This window comes from Heptranchias perlo, chromosome 11 (assembly GCF_035084215.1).
Source record: "Heptranchias perlo isolate sHepPer1 chromosome 11, sHepPer1.hap1, whole genome shotgun sequence".
In the NCBI taxonomy this organism is placed as follows: domain Eukaryota; kingdom Metazoa; phylum Chordata; class Chondrichthyes; order Hexanchiformes; family Hexanchidae; genus Heptranchias; species Heptranchias perlo.
The window spans coordinates 53,984,807-54,007,151 of NC_090335.1; the positions used below are offsets into that span (position 1 = coordinate 53,984,807).

A 22,345-nucleotide genomic window follows, 5' to 3' on the forward strand; every position below is an offset into this window, starting at 1 on the left:
AAGAGAGACCACGGGCTCGATTTTCGCACCCGCAATCGGGTGCGTTCCTGGCGGGGGGGGCTGCAAAAATCGGGGATTCCCGGGGCGGGTCGGGAGCCCGGCTCCAACCCGCCCACTTCCGGGTTTCCCACTGACGCGCTCACATGCGCGCGCAGCCCCCGCATGTGGGACTCCCGCTGGCAATTAAAGCTGGCGGGGTGCCACTTAAAGTAATTGAACAGGTACTTCAGGTTGTTTACAGACCTGATTGACCTGTTATTTTAGCAGGGATGGGATTTTGCAACTGACTGGGACTGTTTCCCGTACTGGGGGAAACACTCCCGGTTCAAATGGACGTGTTGCAGCAATCAGCCTGTGGCAGCTGCAAAGGTCCATTTGACAGGTGGGGGGAGGGGGAGACCCTCACTCATTGCAGGAGGCCACTCTGTCACTTTGGACAAACTTTGGCCTTCACCACCCACCCAACAATAAAATTCACAAACTTGCACACTTACCCCGGTGTCCAGACACATGTACCTACCTTGTACATCTGAGGGGGTCCGCATCTTCTGGATGGAGGCCGCAGTAGCTGCAGTCATGACCTCCTCGGAGGGTGAACAGCATCACCAGCCTCGCCGGCCACGCCGTCCACCTCTGACACATGGAGCTCCACAACACAGTGCTGTGACACATCCACCTGCAAAGCAGGAGGGAGGGCAACCGCAGAGAGAGATGCGTCGCAGAGGGCACCACCCTCACCACAGGATCCACAGACGGAGGCTCAGCTTCCTGGACCTCTCTGAACAGCAGTGCACACGGAGGCTCAGAGTCACTCGACATGTAGTCGTGGACATCTGCAGCCTCCTTCATGCCGAGCTGCTCCCGGCTGGCCCGAGCACCATCTTCTTACCTGTCGCTGTCAAAGTCACCACTGCCCTCAACAACTTCTCCTCCGCATCCTTCTAGGGTGCCACCGGGGACATCGCCGACATCTCTGAGTCATCTGCACAAAAGAGCCCTGCAAATACATCTACACCCACTCTGCAGTGACACAATGGGTGGCATCAGTTGTGGCTCTTCATTGTGATCCTCAGGAAAGGGCATTATTGCACAAACCAGACAAGATTTGCAAAGACGTGGCAGTAGTGGTGACAATATAATATGTAATGTGAGTTGATCAGAAATTAAATATAAGTAAAAACCAAGACAAACCCTCAAACACCCTTGTGCATCCCCTTCATGCTCACGACACGTTTGCCTTACGCTTCCTACTGCACATATGTGATACATGCCCTGTGGCTGCAGCACAGGTAGTGGCAGATTGAGTGAGGCTGACTGTGAAAGAGATGCATGAGAGGGTGAGTATGAGATAGAGCCATGAGATTGTATGAGGATTGGGTTGAGTGGTAGTGGTGGGATGAGTACTGGCGAGGTGAGTAAGTGCAGGTCAGATGAGGATGAGGTTTGAGTGGGTATGAGGAGTGATGTGACAGAGTAGTGTTGGCAGTGCAGAATGAGGTGTGGGGTGGGGGCGGTGATGTGGCAGACGGAGTGTAGGGGAATGAGTAAGTGTACTCACTTTGGCTGACCTACTGAGGTCATTGCAGCGCCTCCTGCACTGTATGCAGGTGCGCGATATGTTGGTGGTGCAGGTGACCTCCTCTGCCACCTCGAGCCAGGCCTTCTTGGTGGCAGAGGCAGGCCGATTCCTCCCGCCCGCCGGGGTGGGGGGGGGTGGGGGAGAAGATCTCTGTCCTCCCCCTCCTCCTCACCCCATCCAATGATAGCTGGAGTGAGGCATCATTAAACCTGGGAGCAGCCTTCCCCCTGGGCTGCTCCATGCTGTAATTTTTCCTATTTCTTGCAGCGTCAGTGGAGGACTGCCCCTTTAAACAGAGCTCCTCCAGCTGACAGACCTTACTGCGCATGCACAGTCCGCCCGCCGCGCAGATCAGCAGCGAGGAACCCGGAAGAACAGGTAAGTGGATCCAATCAGCCTGCGATTGCGCGCCGGGCAGACTGATTTCACCGGGCGCGTTATCCACGCGCCCAATCGCCCCCCCTCCCCCACCGAACCCGCCACCATGGTAATATCGGGCCCCATATTTTCTAATTGACTGTAAACAATGTCATGGGACATCAACTAGTATTTTATTAAAAGTCCTGTGCATAGCATGCACAAAGCACAGGAATGTTTACAAGCGCTCAAAACTAATTATACTATGAAAATTATACAGTATCAACTGTTTATGGGCCTTGCCAAAGTAAAAGCCTCTTTTTTTTTAAGCTGTATCAGGCATTCATTTTTTTTTTAAACTCACCTTTAGAGTTGGCAAATGCATGATAATCGCTGATAGTGCTTTGAAAAGTAAACTGCTGTGAAACCAGTGAAAGTTAGTCTGTGGCAATGTTGGCAAAGGGGCATTGATTCACTGGTGTCAGTTGATCCATTAATTCTTGGTGTGCCCGCTTGCCTGTAAATTTCTTAATTCACTTGCTGTATTAATTTGTTAATTAACTTGTGTTCACTAGTCCATTCTTTTTTTTTTAAATTCACTGCTATCAATGTATTCATTTGCTGGTGCCTGCTGCTCTATGCATTTATTGATTCAGAGTTCCATTAATTTATTAATTCACTGGTGCCTGCTTAGGTATAACATTCATCAGTATAGTATCCTTTTGTTGAGTGTGCTGTGATGCATATAGTTTACGTTGGTTTCTGTGAGTAGTTTTCCTTTTGCAACTGTATGGTGTCAAAAAATAATATTTTGTTCTAATTTATGTTCCCCAGTTTGTTCCATTTTTTTTATCTCCATGTCATTATAATAGCAACTTCTGCTGTCCACTGTTTTCGGGTATACTGTCACCACATTGTTTGGAAACAGAGGTAAACCCTTTCAACAACGTACTCCCACGTACAACTTCAGACAAGATCAACTAGTTGTTTTTATAAACCATAACTGTCCTCATCGTTCTTCGAACATCTATGACAACTTAAATAACACGTTAGGACATTCATCCCTTGGTATAGCATGATGGAAATATTCCAGGACCTGACTTTGAACAAAGTTTTTCATGGACGATCAGAGCAGTCCTTTCCCTCGGGGAAAAGGCTTCTTATTTATCATCTAATCCACAGAAGCATCCTATACAGGTTATATTCTTCCTTATAAATGAATTAATCACAAAAAAAAAAATCACAATAGATACTGCATTATCTGCCTGTTTATATTACCTGTACATTTAACACCACACGATAGAAATCGACCTACAATCCCCACAAATATTCTCATCAGGGTATAATTTTTAGCAAAAATGTAGTCACCAGTATAAAGTGCTGTTCCCCGCTTTACTTTATTTTGTACTCACATATACTTTATCACTAAAATTAGCAAATAGGGAAAATTAGAGTCCATAAGGACTTAATTTTAGATAGAGAAGTGACTAATTTGGTACAAAAAGTCAAAACTTACAACCCAAGCAAAACAACTCTCACCACAAGGAGTCCAGTTTTCAATGTACTCCAAGGTTTGCTTGTGCAATTTTTAAATATTCCACAGCTAATGTAACTTGTATTTTGCTATATACACTACAGATGTAATTTTTCACTTGTAAATTTGCAGCATATTCAAAGTAATGTTATTGCAAAGTTATTTACAGAAATCTTTGGAGAAAAAGCTCTCATATCTGTAAAGCCCCAAAGCAAAACAGAACATCTTCATCATGCTAGTGGTGTAAATCATCCAATTTCTTTCCTAGTTGAAGAAAAAGAACTTTCATTTATATAGTGCCTTTCATGTTTTCAGGATGGTCCAAGGCACTTCAGATTCAAAGAAATACTTTTGAAGTGCAGTTGTGGTTGCTTCGTAGGTTAAGATGGCAGCCAATTTGTGCATAGCAAGGCCCCACAAACAGCAAATGAGATGATGGCCAGTTAATCTGTCCTTTTTGATAGAAGGAGGTAGGTTGGCCAAGACATTGGGAAAACTCCATTCTTTTATGTCCATGTAGGCAGGGCCTCGGTTTAACGTCTGATTTCAAAAGACAGCACCACTGACATTTTGGCACTCCTTCAGTACTGCACTGAGCATCAGTCAGAATCCAGAACTCTCAACCTTCCCACTTAGGTGACAGCACTACTAACTGAACCAAACTGACACATGTAATATACCTTAAAGATCTAATAGATATGTATACTATATCGTATGCACTGAATACTATGAGTGTAACGTATATCAATGTGCTCTAATAGACGAACAATTGCAACAAGAAAAACTTTAAAAACTGAAGTTTTCTGAATCAAAATGTTGCAGTTATTTTAACTCCAAGGCTCACAAAAAATTCATTAAAGGCCACCAAATACATTTAGTGAAGTCAAGGAAAAATGAAATGATAAAATGTAACAATCAGTGTTTCTCAATCAAAAAAGAATTCACAATTATAGGCTTGGCTTAGTGGTCGCACTCTCATGAGTCAGAAAGTCATGAGTTCAAGGTCCACTCCAGAGACTTGAGCACATAATCTAGGCTGACACTTCTGTGCAGTACTGAGAGAGTACTGCACTGTCGGAGGTGCCGACTTTCAGATGAGATGTTAAACCGAGGCCCTATCTGCCCTCTCAGGTGGACGCAACAGATCCCATGGCACTGTTCAAAGAAGAGCAAGAGAATTCTACTGGCTAATATTTATCCCTCAATCAACATCATTTATTTCAAATTGACTGCTACATTTCCCTACATTACAAGCGCTTTGGGACATCCTGAAGTTGTGAAAGGTGCTACTGAATTATAAATCAACTTAGTAGATTAATCCAAATTATATAGGTGCGGATGCCAGAGATAAATCAACTTGTTGTTTTTTGTTCATATTGACAAAGTACAAACAAGTTATAAGTCTACACTTACTATCCCTCAGGTCTGCCTTTAACTGTAACCTATCTAGGCGGGTTCTCAGCCCCGAATACTAAAGAATTACTGAAAGTGAACATATTGTTACACCTAGATGGACAACGTCAGATGTCTTGCTCTAAACCTATCCTGGCTGAGATTGTCATGTGATCTTATGTGTTATATGCCTCTACACCAGTAGGTGGAAGTCACACTACAAATAATCCAGTCTCACTGGAATGTGGGCTTTGTTTATCTAGTGAAGACAATTTTGTATAGTTATAAATATCATACCTTAATACAATAACAGCTGAAATGGAGACATGTTAGCTCTAAACTAGTTATAATTCTTAAACAAACCCTTTAATACTTCTTAAATTGCATTTGTTTGACACCTCCTGCTTATTAGCATGCCCCAGCAGAATCCTAATGACTTAATCTAAACCATGTGTTAACCTCGATCATATAGAATACATTCTCATTAGAAAGAATATTAATACTGTCTTCTGCATTGTTAAGCTACTTCTCCTATTATAGTATACACTATCCTACACAGAAATGCAAGTTCTTTCCTTCTTTGGCCCCCCAAAGAGAGAAATCCGACACATGGGGCTCGATTTTAGGATCGTGTTTCCGGCGGGTTCCCAGCGGGGTGGCCCCGAAAATCCCGATATCCGGTCACGTGACCGGATCGCGACGAAATCCCGGCCACTTCCGGGTACCGCGCTGACGTGCGGGGCTGCGCGCGCAAGCCCCGCTGGTGGGAATCCCGCAGGCAATTAAAGCCAGCGGGGTTCCACTTGAGAGTACTTAACTTGATCGTTGTGGTCAGTTAATGAGCTGAAGCAGCTGTCAAAAGAGGAATTGTGGGATTTTAGCTTCAAGGCAGTGAGTTTCCCACACTGGGGGAAACAGTCTCCCTCCAACCAGGCGTGTTGCAGCCAGCAGCCTGTGGCAGGTGCCAAGGTGCGCTCCACGGGGGAGAGCCCTCACCCACGCAGGAGGCCACCGCGTCACATAGGGCAACCCCTGCCCTCCACCACCCCCCGCCAAGCCAGAGGACAGACCGACACGAAACCGCAGCCCCAGTCCGAGGAACCACCCACCTACCCTGCACAACCCCTCAGACCAACACCTGCCAGTTGGGTGGTGTGTGGAGACCCTCGGAGGACGAAGAGCATGACCAGCACCAGCAGCCTCGCAGTCCACGCCGTCCGCCGCAGAGACGTGGATCCCCCCAACACGGTGTTGTTGGACGCCCACCTGCACAGCAGGAGGGAGGGCTACCGCAGAGAGAGACGCGTCGCAGAGGGCACTACCCTCGCCACAGGCCCCGGACCTCTCCGAGCAGCAGTGCACAGGGAGGCGCAGATTCACTCGACATGTAGTCGTGGAGATCTGCAGCATCTTTCATGCCGAGCTGCTCCTGGCTGGCCCCAGCACCAACTGCTTACCTGTCGCTGGCAAAGTCACCACTGCCCTCCACACCTTCTCCTCCGCATTCTTCCAGGGTGCAGCCGGCTACACCGCCGATGTCTTTCAGTCGTCTGCGCGGAAGAGCCCTGCAGATACACCTGGACCTACTCTGCAGTAACACGATGGGTGGCATCAGTGGTGGGTCCTCATAGTGATACCCAGGAGCGGGCATTATTGGACACAACGGACAGGATTCGCGGAGACATGGCAGTGGTGGTGTCAATATAATGTGTGCTGTTTGTTGCTCTGAAATTCAATATGGGTATCACCCATGACAAACCCTCAGACACCCTTGTGCACCCCCTTCATGCTGACGAGACGTTTGCCTTACGCTGCCTACTGCACATATGTGATGCATGCCCTGTGGCTGCAGCACAGGTGGTGGCAGGTTGAGTGAGGCTGGCCGTGAGGGAGATGCACGAGAGGGTGAGTATGGGATGGAGCAATGAGATTGTATGAGGATTGGGTTACGTGTTAGTGGCAGGGTGAGTACTGGCGAGGTGAGTAGGTGGAGGTAAGATGAGGATGGGGTGTGAGTGGGTATGAAGGGTGATGTGACAGAATAGTGTTGGCGGTGCCGAAGGAGATGTGGGGTGGGGGCAGTGTTGTGGCAGACGGAGTGTAGGGGAAAGACTTCGTGTTCTCACTGCGGCTGACCTACTGCGGTCATTGCAGCGCCGCCTGCACTGTATGCAGGTGGGCGATATGTTGGTGGCGCAGGTGACCCCCTCTGCCACCTCGAGCCAGGCCTTCTTGGTGGCAGAGGCAGACCGCTTCCTCCCGCCCGCCGGGGGGAAGATCTGTGTCCTCCCCCTCCTCCTCACCCCATCTGATGATACCTGGGGTGAGGCATCATTAAACTGGGAGCAGCCTTCCCCCTGGGCTGCTCCATGCTGCAATTTGTCCCATTGGTTGCAGCATCTGTCAGTGGAGGACTGCCCCTTTAACTAGAGAGCCTCCAGCTGACAGATCGTACTGCGCATGCGCAGCCCGACCGACGCGCAGGCCAGCGCCGTGGACCCCGGAGGAGCAGGTAATTGATTCCTATTAGTGGGTTGCCTGCTACGATCGCGTGGGCAACCCACTAATTTCGCAGAGCGTGTTGACCACGCTCCCGGAGGACCACCCGCTGGGAACCCGCAGGCCTGCTAAATTCGGGCCCATGTAAACATTACCTGGTAATACAGCATACAAACTAAAACAGAGCAAAAGTGGGCGTAAATACTACACAGACACATTCAGATCATCTCATCCTAACTGAATGCTTATTTCAAATACAAGTAAAATTAAATTGCTGTATGTGCTATTTATTCTTTAATATCCAATTTCAAGCTCAGATTTCTTACCTATTTTGCTTGTAGTATAAACAACCTAATGTGTGATAGGCCACATACAGAAAACTCTGACATTCTGGTTTCTCCTTAGCCATTTTCTCAATTGTCCTAATCTGCTTTTCGGCTTCAGAAAGATCCTACAGAAATAAAAGAATGTAAAATGGTTGCAAAACAAATAACACAATATCTCTAGGAACTGGGCCTTTGAATGTATTCACACATTTTGAAAGCTGCAATCAGGTACATTTTAAAATAAATTTGTCCGAAAACTTTCAGGGTACATTCCAACTTACCATTGCTTTTTCCTAGTTAGATTTTTCTTCAAAAGAACTCTTTTACTGGTAATACAGCTTTATAATGGTCAATTTCTACCCACTGTCACTGGTCATACACATTTTTTCTTTATTTGTTCCAAGGATATGGGCAATGCTGGAAAGAATTTATTTATTGCCCATCCTTAGTTGCCCTGAGAAAGTACTAACTGCCCTTCTACTTGAACCACCACAGCCTTTGTGAAAATGGTGTTTTCAGGATAATGTTAGATGGGGAATTCAAGGATTTTAACCTAGCAACAGAAATAGGAATAGCAACAGACATCCAAGTCAGGATGATGTACGTTCCCATGATGTCCTTCTTGGCAGTAGAGGTAGCGGGGCTGGGACGAGCTGTTGAAGTAGTGCATCCAGTATATGGTACATACTGCAGCCACAGTGTCCCAGTGATGTACAGGATGGATAATAAATCCAATGGCAGGGATGTTGATCAAGCAGATTGATGAGCATCTTAGTGTTGTGACTGCATCCATCTAGGTGAGTGGTATGTATTCCAATACACTCTTGGCTTGTGCCTTGTAGAGGGTGGAGAGACTTTGGGGAAGGAGGTGAGCCACTTGTCAGAGTACCCAGCCCTTGTCCTCCTCTTGAAGCCAGTGTTGGTATGACTGGTCCAGTTAAGCTTCTGGTCAATGATGATCCCCAAAATTATGGGCAATGGGCCGAATGAATCTGAATACTGGAATCATCACTTAAAAGCCCCACTCTTGACCTTTATATTCTACACAAATCTTCTGTCATTCCATTTCTCCACTGAGACACGACAGCCCTTTAACCATTTAAAAAATGGGTTTTAAACATCTTCCTCGGTGCCAATACAATCAAAAAACAAGTTCAAAATATCTAGTAAAATTCCATTTTATCTCTATCAATATTACAAACTGCATAAATCGCCCAGCTCCATCTCTTCCCTTCTGCTGTGAAAACCCTCAAACAACTTGCATTTTTATATAGCACCTTTAATGTAGTAAAATGTCCAAAGGTGCTTTACAGAAGCATTATCAGACAAAATTTGACACTGAGCCACGGAAGGAGATATTAGGACAAGTGACCAAAGGCTTGGTCAAATAGGTAGGTTTTAAGGAGGGTCTTAAAAGGAGGGGAGAGAGGCGAAGAGATTTAGGTAGAGAATTCCAGTGCTTGGGGCCTAGACAGCTGAAGGCATGGCTGCCAATGGTGGAGCAAAGGAAGTGGAGGATGCACAAAAGCCCAGAATTGGAGGAATGCAGAGTTCTTGGAGGGTTGTAGGCTGGAGGAGGTTATGGAGAGATAGGGAGGGGCAAGGCCATGGAGGGATTTGAACACAAGGATGAGAATTTTAAATTTGAGGCGTCGCTGGACCAGGGTGATGGGAGAACGTAACTTGGTGTAAGTTAGGATACGGGCAACTGAGTTTTGGATGAGCTCAAGTTTACAGAGGGTGGAAGGTGGGAGGCCAGCCAGGAGAGCATTGGAATGCTTGTGTCATGTACAGACTGAACTATTTTAATGCTCTTCTGGCTGGCCTCCCATCCTCCATAAACTTCACTTCATCCAAAACTCTGCCCCCAATTTAAAATTCTTACTTTTGTGTTTAAATCCCTTCATGGCTTCACCCCACCCTATCTCTAGTGTCATCTAGCTCAATATCCGACCTCCACTGAGAATTTTGCATTCCTGCGTCTCTGACCTCTTGTGCATCCCCCTCCTCCCCCATTATTGGTGACCGTGCCTTTAGCCGTCTAGACCTTATGCTCAGTATTTCCCTCCCTAGACCTCCTGATTCCTCTCCTCCTTTAAGACTGTCCCTTGAACCCACCTCTTATGCTAAGCTTTTGGTCACCCCTCCCAATATTTCCTTCTTTGGTTTGGTATTCATTTGTGTCCGATTATCTCTCTGTGAAGTGCCTTGGGACATTTTAGCTAAAGGTGCTAAATAAAGCATGTTATCATTGTTGGTATGTTGATATAATTTAGTACACAATCCTTTCATGTTTCAGTAAAAATTTAAACAGTTAATGTCATGTTAGCTACCCTAAGAAGCAGGACTTTTTCAAACCTTTGTTAAAGCTCTACATTTTAATTTTCTATCTAAAATCTCGAATACTATACAACAAACCATTTGGATTTGGAAGCGACAGACTGCTGATGGTTTTAATAAAAGCCACTATAGTTTCAAACAAATTTTTAAAGTACAAATGGAAAAAAAATGTACCTGTGCCTGGCCTCTGGAGCAGAGAGCCATAACAAAGTAGTGCAACAGCAAGAGATACTGTACTTCACTTATCTGGGGCGCCTAAGAGCAAGAAACATGAAAATATAGGATTAAATGTATTACAGGCTTCTGCTAAATGAAAGAATTTATATGGCGCCTTTCACAAACCCCTTAATTACAGCTAATTAAGTACTTCTGAAGTGTAGCCGCTGTTGTAATGTAGGAAACACGGCAGCCAATTTGCACGCAGCAAGGTCCTGCAAACAGTAATGTGATAATGACCAGATAATCTGCTTTAGTGATGTTGGTTGAGGGATAAACATTGGCCAGGACACCGGGGAGAACTCCTCTGCTCTTCTTCCAACAGTGCCACCTGTGAGGTCAGATGGGGCCTCGGTTTAACGTCTCATCTGAAAGACGGCACCTCCGTCAGTGCAGCACTCCCTCAGTACATCACTGAAGTGTCAGCCTAGATTATGTGCTTATGTCCCTGGAGTGGGACTTGATCCCACAACCTTCTGATTTAGATGTGAGAGTGCTACCACTGAGCCATGGTTGGCACGTGCCCTCTCTAATACTTATGGCTTTATGGAAAAGGTATTTAAATAAGAAAGTCAAATTTTCTCCAGTCCTCACCATCCTGGAGATAACAATTCCACATTATCTTGTTCAAGTAGCAGGTCTTTATGCAGGCTGTGTGTAACAGAAAGCTATTTGATCAAGATGAGTGTTATCCTGCCCTCACCCATTGTCTACACACATTTTAATGATCAGGAATGGGGACCCCAACTGAACGTTTTTTCTCTGCCCTTAATTGTGCGGCATGGTCTTTAATTGGAGCACGCCTACCAGCTGGAGTATTGATTGAGGATCAAACCTGGGATATTCCTGGTTACATGGCTCAGTTCCCCATACAGGGCATTCACCTTCCAATTTAGCTAATTAGGAAGGCTGGGGGGCTGGGAAGAAGAGGAGGACTCTGAAAATAAGATACCCAAGTGCAGGATTGCTGCTAGTGATCATTAATATTCCTGTTTTTGGTGGCAAAAATAATTAGAGACAACAAAATAAATCTACTAAGCTCCTGATATAACAGAAATAGTTATATATGTATATCTACAAACATATAAATAAATATTGTTTTAGCACTATAGTTATTTGCAGAATGAATTAGTGACATCACTTTCCCAACTGATTCAACCAATTACATAATACTAAGCCAGCTTTCTCCCTCCTCTCCATACATTATAAATCCACCAAAATGCCCCATGTCCTGTGCTGGAGCAAACAATTTTTTAGCTCCAGCACTGAATTCAAAAACATCTCAGCACTAGTGAAAACATTACCTTTACCCCAGTGCTGACATTTTTTCCCCTATTGATAGACAATTGGACAGTAATTGAACTGAGTGCATGAAAATCAGAAGGAATCATTCAGTTCAGTTATGGTACTGGTGGCTGCAATTGAACACAAACTTTCTATGGTTTTTAATTTTGTCACCATTGTACATTTTATATGGATGGAGGAGGATTTGGGGAATATCATGTAGACAAGAAGTTAGCTGCAACTTTTGCAAGAACTTCCTATGCTTGGCAGTTATTTTCTTCAGTTTTCACCTATGAGATAGAGGTTTTCACCCAGGAAATAGATCAAGAAACATGAATGTGATAAAGCAGCACACTGGGTTAGCAAAAACCAAATTCTTTCAGAAAGATTTTGCTATAGATTACATTATGCATGACATGTACTCTGCATCCTGGGCAGTGCTGTACAAAGCAAAATGCCTGTAAATGATTGTTTTATTACATTAATACTCACCCCCAAATCATTCTTCATTACAGTTGTGAGGAAGGTTTGGAACTGCTTAATCTTTTCATCGGTACTCATTGATAGAAAGAAACCAAGTCTCTTGTTTATGTCTAAGGGACTATTTATGGGCAGCTCTTCAACATCGTCACCCTTCACCTGAGAAAATAGATCATGTACTAGAATCAACAAATACAGCTGTCCACAACTTATCTGAGAATCAATAGGCTCTAATAACAGTCAATACAAAAATAAGCCTTTCAATTCCAAACAGATCTCATGAAATAAAGTGGAATGAGGTTTTGAGTAATTGTACTGCAGTAAGCATACAACAACCTATAAGCTGTGAAGCTACGGACTTTCTTGACTACAACAACAACTTGCAATTATAAAGCACCTTTAATGTAGAAAAATATCTAAGGCACTTTGCAGAAGCGAAAATCAGACAAAAATTGACGCTGAGCCAAAGGAGGAGATATTAAGATGGGTGACTAAAAGCTTGGTTGATGTAGTGGGCTTTAAAGAAGGTCTTAAAAAAGGAAGAGAGGGAGGTGGAGAGGTTTAGAGGGGAAATTCCAGAGTGTAGGGCCCAGACTGCTGAAGGCTTGACCATTAATAGTGGGATAATGGGGATGCACGAGGCCAGAGTTGGAGGAACACAGAATTCTTGGAGGGTTGTAAAGCTGAAGGTTACAGAGATAGGGAGAGGAGAGGCAATGAAGAGATTTAAATATGAAGATGAGAATTTTAAAATGGAGGTCCTGGGGGGCCAAAAGTAAATGTAGGTCAGTGAGCATTGGGGTGGTGGGTAATTGGGACATGGTCCAGAATAGGATATGGGTTTGAATAAGCTGAAGTTTATGGAGGATGTAGGGTAGGAGGCAGTCCAGAAGAGCTGGAGGTGAGAAAGGCATGGCTAGAGGGTTTTGGCAGCAGATGGGCTGAGGCAGGGGTGGAGGCAGGTGATTTTACAGAGGTGGAAGAAAGCTTTTTTTGTGATGGAGAGGATGATGGGGTCAGAAGCTCAGCTTGGGGTGAAATAGAATGCAGAGATCAAAGAGTCTGGTTCACTCTGAAACAGTGATCATGGGAGGGAAACGGAATCGATGGTGAGGGTACAGAGTTTGTGGCAAAGGCCAAAGACAATGGCTTTGGTCCTCCCAATGTTTAACTGGAGGAAATTATGGCTCATCTGGGACTGGATGTTGGACAAGCAATCTGACAACACAGAGGAATTAGGGAAAATATGGGCATGGAATTGAAAGGCAACAACAAATTCAAGGGCTCAAGAGCAAAGGTGAGGTTTGAGATGGGGCGGTAGTTTGCAAGGACAGAGGGTGGGTTCTACTTTGAAGAGGGGGTGATAACAGCAGTTTTGAAAAGGGAGAGGAACAGCATCCAACGAGAGGGAACTATTTACAATCTCACCGAGCACTGGGGTGAAGAAGAGAATTTGGGTGGTCAGCAGTTTAGTGGAAATGGGATCAAGGGAGCAGAAGGTGGGTCCCATGGACAAGATCATATCTGAGTGGGCACGAGGGGTGTAAGGACAGAAACTAGAGAAAGACGCGGGTTCAGGGCTAAGTGGGCAAGTAGAAGGGGAGGATTACAGCAGAGGTGGCTGAACTGATAGTCACTAATATTGAGATGAACAAATCCACAAGTTCCTCACACTTGTTGGAGGGGAGGGTGGAGAGGGCATGGTAGTAGAGTTCAAGGAGACAGTTGGTGGTAGAGAAAAGAAGCCAAGAGTTATCTTTGATCTCCAGGAGGCAAATGGATTTAGAGGGAATTCAAGTTACATAGGAATGTCAAATATTAAGGGAGATAGCACGAGGGATCCCAAAGTTGAATTCTGAGGTCCTGTGGTGGGATGAAGTTGACCTGTAGCTGACCTGTAGCAGGGTGAAGTCAGCACTGACAAACCAGTGTCCAGGTTTGAAGACAGTTCTGGAGATGGAGCGAATCCAGGAGTTGTTTGAGGAGCAGAGTAACAGTGGGCGCACTGTTAGAGACTATCCAGTAGAAAACAGAGAGCTAAGGAAGCGTGCAGAGTTGACCATGAGCCAGCAGAGGATGATCCAGAGTTGGATCCGTTGGTGTGCACTACTAACACCAAGGCCAGTACTCAGCAGCGGGAGGGGAAAAAGAGAATTAGCCTTGGTGTTAGTAGTGCACAGCAGCGGATCCAGTATACCAGCAGAGGAGCGAGAAGCAGTGGGTGTTAAATCCAAGCACCGCAACCAGTGAAGTCAGTGAACGGTAAATCCACGGGATCATTGCAGATGAGAGAGCTGGACCAAGGAACATCACAGGGAGGTAAGGAGCATACAGTAACGGGAGCAGCAATAGGAGCTGGTCCAACCCAGACCAGCAAAGGGTGATCGAGGAGCTCCGAAGGATAAGTGGAGTTGGCAGCTATGGGAAACAAGTGGAAAGCAGCCAAAAAGCAGAATCCAGAGCAGGCTGGGACACAACAGGAACAGATCAGAGCTAGCGCAGTGTAGTGTGAAAAATTCTCAGCCGAGGAGCAGAAGACTGAGAACGCAGGAGCAGACCAGGTGTCAGAATATTAAACTGTTTGCAGCAAAATCTTCCATTTGTATCGTCGGGCACTAGTAACTGAGAATTCTGCAAAGCATCAGCTAGCTCTGATCAGAGTGTTGCAATGCAAAATGAAAAACATTATTCTGAAACAAAGGCTGTACTTTCGTTTCAGCTACATTCTTCAAGTTTTCTGATCAATGATAACACTTGAAACATTAACCTACCATTCTCTTTACAGATTGATGTGGTGTATTTCTTGCTTTTAATTTCACTTTTGAAGTATAAAGCTTTGAAAATGAAAAATCTTACTTACCTCCATGCGAAATGATTCTGCATCCTCAAGACCCATCTTTACACAGAGTTCCCTATTCTGCTGCCGCAGCGTCAACATTTACGAAGTTTATGCAATCTGTAAGTTCGAAGAACAGTTCAGTGAAAATATATTTCAATTCTACCGTTAGTTACTAGGAATTATACTCTTACGAGCATAGACTTTCCAGAGCGGAATATAATCATTAAGAGTCTCTAATTTCCCCTCAAATTCTTAGTAAAACAGTAAATGGGCAGGAAGGCTGAGACTCGCATCTTTTTACTATCAAATGGTTTTGGCACACAAGGTGTTTGATCCTTTAAAAAAAAAATTCCCCACTGCTTTCTTCATGCCTATTCCCCCATGTCTTGTCAAGTCTTTTTCAATTATTGGTACAAGTGAATTTTTTAAAAAAAAGTTTTTACATTTTATAATACAAACTTGTAGAATCAGGGGAGATAAATTGTTCAGTAGTAAATCAGATGGTCTGGAAGAATAGCTATTATCTTCCCATCCTTTTCTTCCCCTTTCTTCTGAAGGGGAGAAAAGGTACCATAAGTACCATCAGCCCTCTAGTTGCTCACCCAAGTGGCTATTCTTCATGTGTGAGCTTAGTGTGCTGGCATATCATGCGTGTCATCCCAACTGAGCCCCCACCTTAGTCTCACTCATTGTCCACACATAAATCACTGTCCAGCAGGATTAGGAACATAGGAACAGGAGTAGGCCATTCAGCCCCTCGTGCCTGCTCCGCCATTTGATAAGATCATGGCTGATCTGTGATCTAACTCCATATACCTGCCTTTGGCCCATATCCCTTATACCTTTGGTTGCCAAAAAGCTATCTATCTCAGATTTAAATTTAGCAATTGAGCTAGCATCAACTGCCGTTTGCGGAAGAGAGTTCCAAACTTCTACTGCCCTTTGTGTGTAGAAATGTTTTCTAATCTCGCTCCTGAAAGGTCTGGCTCTAATTTTTAGACTGTGTCCCCTACTCCTAAATTTGGGAGCCTTCACCACTACTTTGGCTGAAAACAGTTAACTCTGCATGGAAAATAATTGAACCAGCTACCTTTCTAATCTATATGGCAGAGTGCATTTACCCATAGTGCTATCATGGGACCCAAACTCAGTTGATAAAATGAAACAATTCAGTGACAGGTTTATAATCCAAGTCCAAAATAATAAATCAGATTAATTCCATGGAAAGGGAGGAAGTGTGTGGAAAAAATATAATCTCAAAGTTGCTGATGCATAATTTGTAGATTGAAGACAGATATGATTGCTGCAAAAAACTCCAAGCTAAATTGGAACATATAAAAGATCTTTTACCACACCACACTGGTAAACAGCATAAAATGTACATTCAAACCACAGTAAGTTCACTAAAGAACAAGCAGAAAATCTCTACTGAAGGTTACACTTTAGAGCCATGTTCCAATGCTATTATCCTGTACTGCAACCGACAACCTGAAGAAATTACCAGCATTCTCTAGAATGTGCCACCTTTTATTGCTTATATCTTATATTTTCATTTTTAAACTAATAGTACGGGTATATCAATTTTAGAACAGAAATCATTGTAATGGATCAAAGAAATGTCTACTTTAATATCCCAAAAGACTATATTTTAACATTACTTGATAAAGAATCTTTAGCAAGTCAGCTTTGTGGTCACTTGAAAATAACTTCTACAAACAGCATTTACAGAGAAATTCTTTGCTGACACAATTTCTCAGCATTAAAAGGAAATTCACATCGCTGGCTGGGTTGACAGCCCCAGCAAGTCATCTCTGTCTAGATGAACTCATGATCGTTGGATACAAAGTTATCCCAGGTGTCACTATTGATTACTGGACTGCGACAAAGAGACAGAGCTCATCACGTGGAATTCTGGCTGACTGGGGAAAAGTGGTCACACCTCATACGAGAGTTGGTTTATTTCACTGGTATACACATATCAAGAAGTTCTATCAGGCAGGCTGAAACTTAGCTGTGACTCCTAATTGTACTTACCGTGAAAAACACCATTTTACTCTTCCTTTGTCCCAGTTCAGATCTCAAAGTAAAGAGAGAATATTAGATGTCTTTAGTGATGCCAGATAGACAAGTGAAGTGGGGCTACTAGAAACATTTTGAATATCTGGTTTTTTATAAAGATATCAGCCTTGGCTCCATGGTTGCACTCTCGCCTCTGAGTCAGAAGGTTGAGAGTTCAGGCCCCTCTAGAGAATGGAGCACAAAATCTAGGCTGACACTTTTGTGCAGGAGAGGAGTTCTGCACTGTCGGTGGCGTTGTCTTTCGGAGGAGACATTAAACAAAGGCCCCGCCTCCCCTCTCAAGTGGATGTAAAGGATCCCACGGTACTATTCAAAGAAGAGCATGGGAGTTCTGGGCAACATTTATCCCTCACCTACACCACTAAAACAGATGATCTGATCATTTATTTCATTGCTGTTTGTGGGAGCTTGTCATGCACAAATTGGCTGCTGCGTTTCCTGCATTACAACAGTGACTACACTTCAAAAGTACTTAATTGTAAAGCATGTTGGGACATCCTGAAGTAGTGAAAAGTGTTATATAAATTAATGTTTTTTTTAAAAAAAAGCTTTTCCTAGGACATTTGTTACAATTATGAGATGTTTATTATATTGGAATGGGTTTAAAGTACAGGTTGACAAAAAATATTTTCCTGCATGCTAGTGAAATCTGCTATTTACTTCTGATTTACTTCTAAAGAAAGCAGATTTATAAAGGGCCAATTTCAACTCCTACCTCCCAGCGTAAATAGAGTGGTAGCAGCCCAAAAATGATGATGGTAAGGTCCCGAGATAGGCAGCTGGAGTGCCCACTTGTTTCAAGAGGAAGTCCACTTGTCATATGTGAATTGGAATCCTATGACACATGCTCCACCCATTTGTACCAGGTGATGAGCGGCATTACCAGCAGTCCTTAAAAGCCCCCCACCCCCTGGGATCCTCTCCTCCCATACTCCAGGCTCAAATTGTGGGCAGACTCATCATAGGAGCTAGCAGATTGCTCACCCTCCCAGAACCCGGTGAACTGCAGCCGAGTGTCCACTTGGCACCCGCAGCATGTAAATGAGACCCAGGCCTCAAAATGGCTTGAGTCTCACGCTGGCAAGAATAGGCGGATGGCGGGCATGCTCCATCTGCCTCCTGCCCATTCTTCCCCCATATTTAAAATCAGCCCTATAGCTTCTAGTCTTGAGATTATACGGTTTCTTAGTGTTATCTATCTGTCAGTCAGAGATCTGAAAGTGAAGAGGGGACTTTCTTGGGAGGTTTGTGACTGAAAACCATACCCATTAATGTCATATCAATGGAACTATTACCTAAAATACCAGCCTTTGTTTAAAATTAAACTTTTCTGGAACTAATCTGAAGCAATTTTGTGCAATTGAAGAACTGAGAATGCAGAGCTACTTGGATGCATTACTCTGTACCGTCTTGTAGGAAGCTGGTGCTAGTACCGATCATTCAGCACAGCTAGTTTTTAATTTTAAAACAGACATGGATTTTACACGCAGAAAAGGCAAGAAGAGCCGGGATAATGCCTGAAGGCTGCGAACCGAGAATACATGTTGAATTTATTCCAACCCTTTGCAATGTAGGAAGTCTGACGTGGCATTAAATTCACAGCAGGAGGCTTGAGGAACAGAGCCTCTGGGCACATAGCATGCAGCTGTAAAGCTATTACAGAGTGCTTACATATGCAAAAGGCCTATTTTAATAACTAAATGAATTAAAGTTTTGTGTGACCTACACATGCAACCACAGTGTGTGTGTGTGTGTGTGTGTGTGTATATATATAACACACAGACTCAAAAAAAACAGTAAAATAGACTGTTCAAGTTCTATAAGTTCTTTGAGACATTTTGAAGTCGTGAAAGGTGCTATATAAAGGAAGTTTTTCTTTCTTAATATTGAATATACATGCTAAATTTTGTGACTGTAATCATAAAATCTATCAGCCCCATTTGAGGATATTGAGCTGGCACTGTTCAGACACTCTTTCTCCTCAATGGAGAAATGCAGAAAACCAGGATGTTTCTATGAAGTAACTAGTTCAATTCTGTGGTCAATTCAGGCAGTTTAAGTTTTACGACTAGGCTCACACAGCAACGAGAATGCAACATGTCCAGCAGTTTCAGGTTTCTCTCCTTTTGATAAAAAAGACATGGGCCCAGGATTTCCTGCAACATTTTGGCATAACTACTATGCCTAAGTGGAGCTGAGCCTTTTTTTGCCTGTGGAAAAACTCACACATAACTGATTTACGCTGGTTTTACGCCAAAATATCGCTATACCCAAATTTTGTCGCTCGTTTGCGTCGCTTCCGAGATACATCCACCGAAACCCTTTACCGCATTTGCATAGCTCTGCCCCCATGCCAAAGACCAGTTCATGCGAGATCCCTGCATTTTCAACTGTATTGCACTGGTGTAGATTTACGCTCAGATATTTAGGTGCAGCAGAACCCAAAGTCACTTGATATTGGCTTACCTGGAGTAACTGCATTTCTCAGGTCTGAAGCTTTAATTTTGTTTTAGGAAAAAGGCAGTTTTATAACTACTATCGCTTCCTTGTTCAAAAATACCATTTTTTTCCCCCCTTCGATATAAATAATTTTAACTGTTAGATAGAAACTAAAGTTTCTGCCCCAGTTTTTAAAGTTCCCTTCCAATGCACCATCAACTTACTTAAATGAACATTCAACCGAAATGCACTAATTGTAAAACCCTGAGCATTCTCCACAGCATTAGTGCATGCGTAATTTCTAAAGAACCACAATCATTAAATTCCTTCTACCACTTATGGTCTGTAAATAACTGCAGAGTTCTTAGAATCATCTCCTTCTTCATTACTCATTATTCTGCGATTTCCTGAAAGAGATTGAGCAATGGGTAGGAGAGATTTTACAGATATACATCACAAACAAATGAATACTCATCCAATTCAGTACAATTATAAACAGTGGTTTTATGAAACCATGTGATCCAGATGTAGCTACTATTCAAAATCTTGTTTTAGTAAAAATTCACATCTGGGGCTTCCTGAATTCGTTCACTAATTGTTAATCTTTAAGTGTAAGAACAAAATTTAATTTATTAACAAGTTTGATTATTTAAAGAAATATACAATGAAGTAAAAATGTCAGATGTATAGTTTTGATCAATTTTATTAGGACATGACTGTAAATTTAAGTTTCTGTCCAGCCATTTAGAAAACCGATATTAGAATGCAAGATAACACCACTGAATGTGTGCTTGTTTGTGCCAGTTTTTACATTCTGGTGTAGGCAAATAAGCTCCACAGAAAACGTGGGAGGAAATTCCCATCCGCAATGTAAGATTATAGATATGTTTTTGCATTATTCTAATACAGAACAGCCAATATAGCAGAATTGGTTTAAACTGATGCTCACAAATCCTGTCTTTTCCCCTCAATGACGCTAATAACAATTGGAAAAGAATGAAATTCAGGGCCGAAGACATTGTGCTGTAAGGATAAGCTTATATAGATTATTAAATAAGCTAAATGGATAATATGGAGCTAAAAGGGTTGTTAGGTTAAAAACACAGACTTTTGATCAGAGCCGGCGGGGGGGGGGAAAAAAAGAGTTGAGTATCTAATGACTCACTGTCAGCCAACGAGTTGGAGGCAGGCTCGGACTTAAGGCCAGCCAGACTCACAGTCAAACAGTGAATTTTACAGCAAACAGCAAAGCAAACGAGGTCTATTTACAGTCTATTTTTTTTTTAAAAACGAGCCACTACCAACTGCAACCAACAGAACTTGTGGGTAAAATCAATCCCATTCACTTACTGCAATGCCATCTCCAGGCATGACTGACTGGGTAATTACCCAATCATCTCCATTCTGGTGGATTGATTTTACGGAGGATTTTTGTTTGCTGCAGTTCATAGAGACTATTTTTAAATAGACTTTGTAAATAAACTTTGTTTGCTTAGCTGCTTACTCGGTTTTGCTGTAAAATTCACGCAAGTCTTGTCGGCCGTATATCCCACCCCACCGCCAACTCACTGGCTGAGACAGCGGCATCAATAGTCACAGTGCACAAAACACCCAATAGTGCTGAATCCAGCAGGAACTAGGGCATAAAAAGGAAATGGCATAAAAAGAGATACATGTTTCACTCAGTAGGAGCTTTTACCTACTTCAAAACCAGGCAACGTGAATGGGCTTGGATAAGTCATGCTCACGATTTCCCTTAGAAGTTCCCTGCATAGATGGTTTTAGACATAGGGCTAAATGTGTACTATTCTATATGAAGGTTTAGGATGAATGTTTTGAAACAAGAATAAATGAAGTTAATTCACAGACATAGTATTGTCTCTAGCTTTACGAATCTGTTAAAAGGATAAGGAAGGAATTATCCCAACAGGCAAGATTGATGCAGAAATCTGCTGTAGGATTCGCCTATGACATGAAAACAAGTAATTATGCTGAGAGTGCAGTGGAACATGAGCATGTTGTAACTTAAACTGCGGGTAAACCCAATATATCCATCACTTGAGAAAATGAAGTACACAAAAATTCATTTTTCACAGTGATGGATAAGGAAACTTGTGAAGGGGACGTGAGCATGTGGAATTCAGGTCTATCTTTGGTACTTTTCAGCATTTTGGAGTGTGCTATTAATTTACACACAAAAAGGTTATAGATATTTTGAATACTAAAATAAAAGTAGCTGTTACAAGTTACAAATGACTTAATTTTTGTACCATCATAAACGTAATAAATACAAAGCAAGTCAAAAGCAAATTGCAGCTTTATTGATAAAGCAATGATTTAATCCCACAAAAACAGCAGCTCATGGTAATAACGGACACTGCAATGCTGGAAACGATAAAATTCTCTAGTCTTGCAGTACAGGGATCACAAATTCAAAGCAAAGGTAAACATTAATCCCCTTGTCAGCTGCCAAATTTCAGACCAAGCCAGCACGGCACCCATATGTGCCCCAACCTCCACACAGCTTCGACATTTACACACGTGGAACTCCACCGATTCGCCCACACATGCGCACAAGAATAATTCGGGGCATTCTGAAGCACCCCATCATAAAGCGCCTCCGGCTATAAAATCACTGGTTTTGATTAACAAACACTGACATGCCGACTGGACTGGGAAATGCCAACAGTTGGCACATGCACTGGATTCAACTGTATACAATTTCTTTCAGCCAATAAACAAAATACAATGCTTGTTATGATGAAACAATACTTCGATTGTCCCAAGGTCAAATGTAGAAAACATAAAGGGATGCATTTTCTGCATTTGCTAATGTCAGTGAAAATTGGTGCCGTATAAAGGTGGTTATACTCATACCAATGTTTTTGATAACATTAGCAAATTGAGGAAAATATAGCAAGCAAGACTTCAAAAATCATTATTCTTGATGTACTTTTCAGCCAAAAATATGATGGCCCCAA

At 43.2% G+C, this 22,345-nt stretch overlaps 1 protein-coding gene across 3 annotated transcripts in view; it reads right to left on the minus strand.

Annotated features, from left to right (window-relative positions):
- The window catches only part of LOC137327349 (E3 ubiquitin-protein ligase DZIP3-like), a 117,472-nt gene that overhangs the window by 89,933 nt on the left and 5,194 nt on the right, over positions 1-22,345 (minus strand). For all 3 annotated transcript variants that reach the window (XR_010964428.1, XM_067993051.1, XM_067993052.1), the window contains exons 2-5: positions 14,868-14,963; positions 12,020-12,166; positions 10,202-10,282; positions 7,688-7,812 (exon numbers count right to left, since the gene is read on the minus strand). Coding sequence is in view for 2 of the 3 variants with exons in the window: in XM_067993051.1 (XP_067849152.1) it covers positions 7,688-7,812; positions 10,202-10,282; positions 12,020-12,166; positions 14,868-14,945 (431 nt within the window). In the remaining variant the exon portion in view is untranslated. The remainder of the gene's footprint in view (positions 1-7,687; positions 7,813-10,201; positions 10,283-12,019; positions 12,167-14,867; positions 14,964-22,345) is intronic.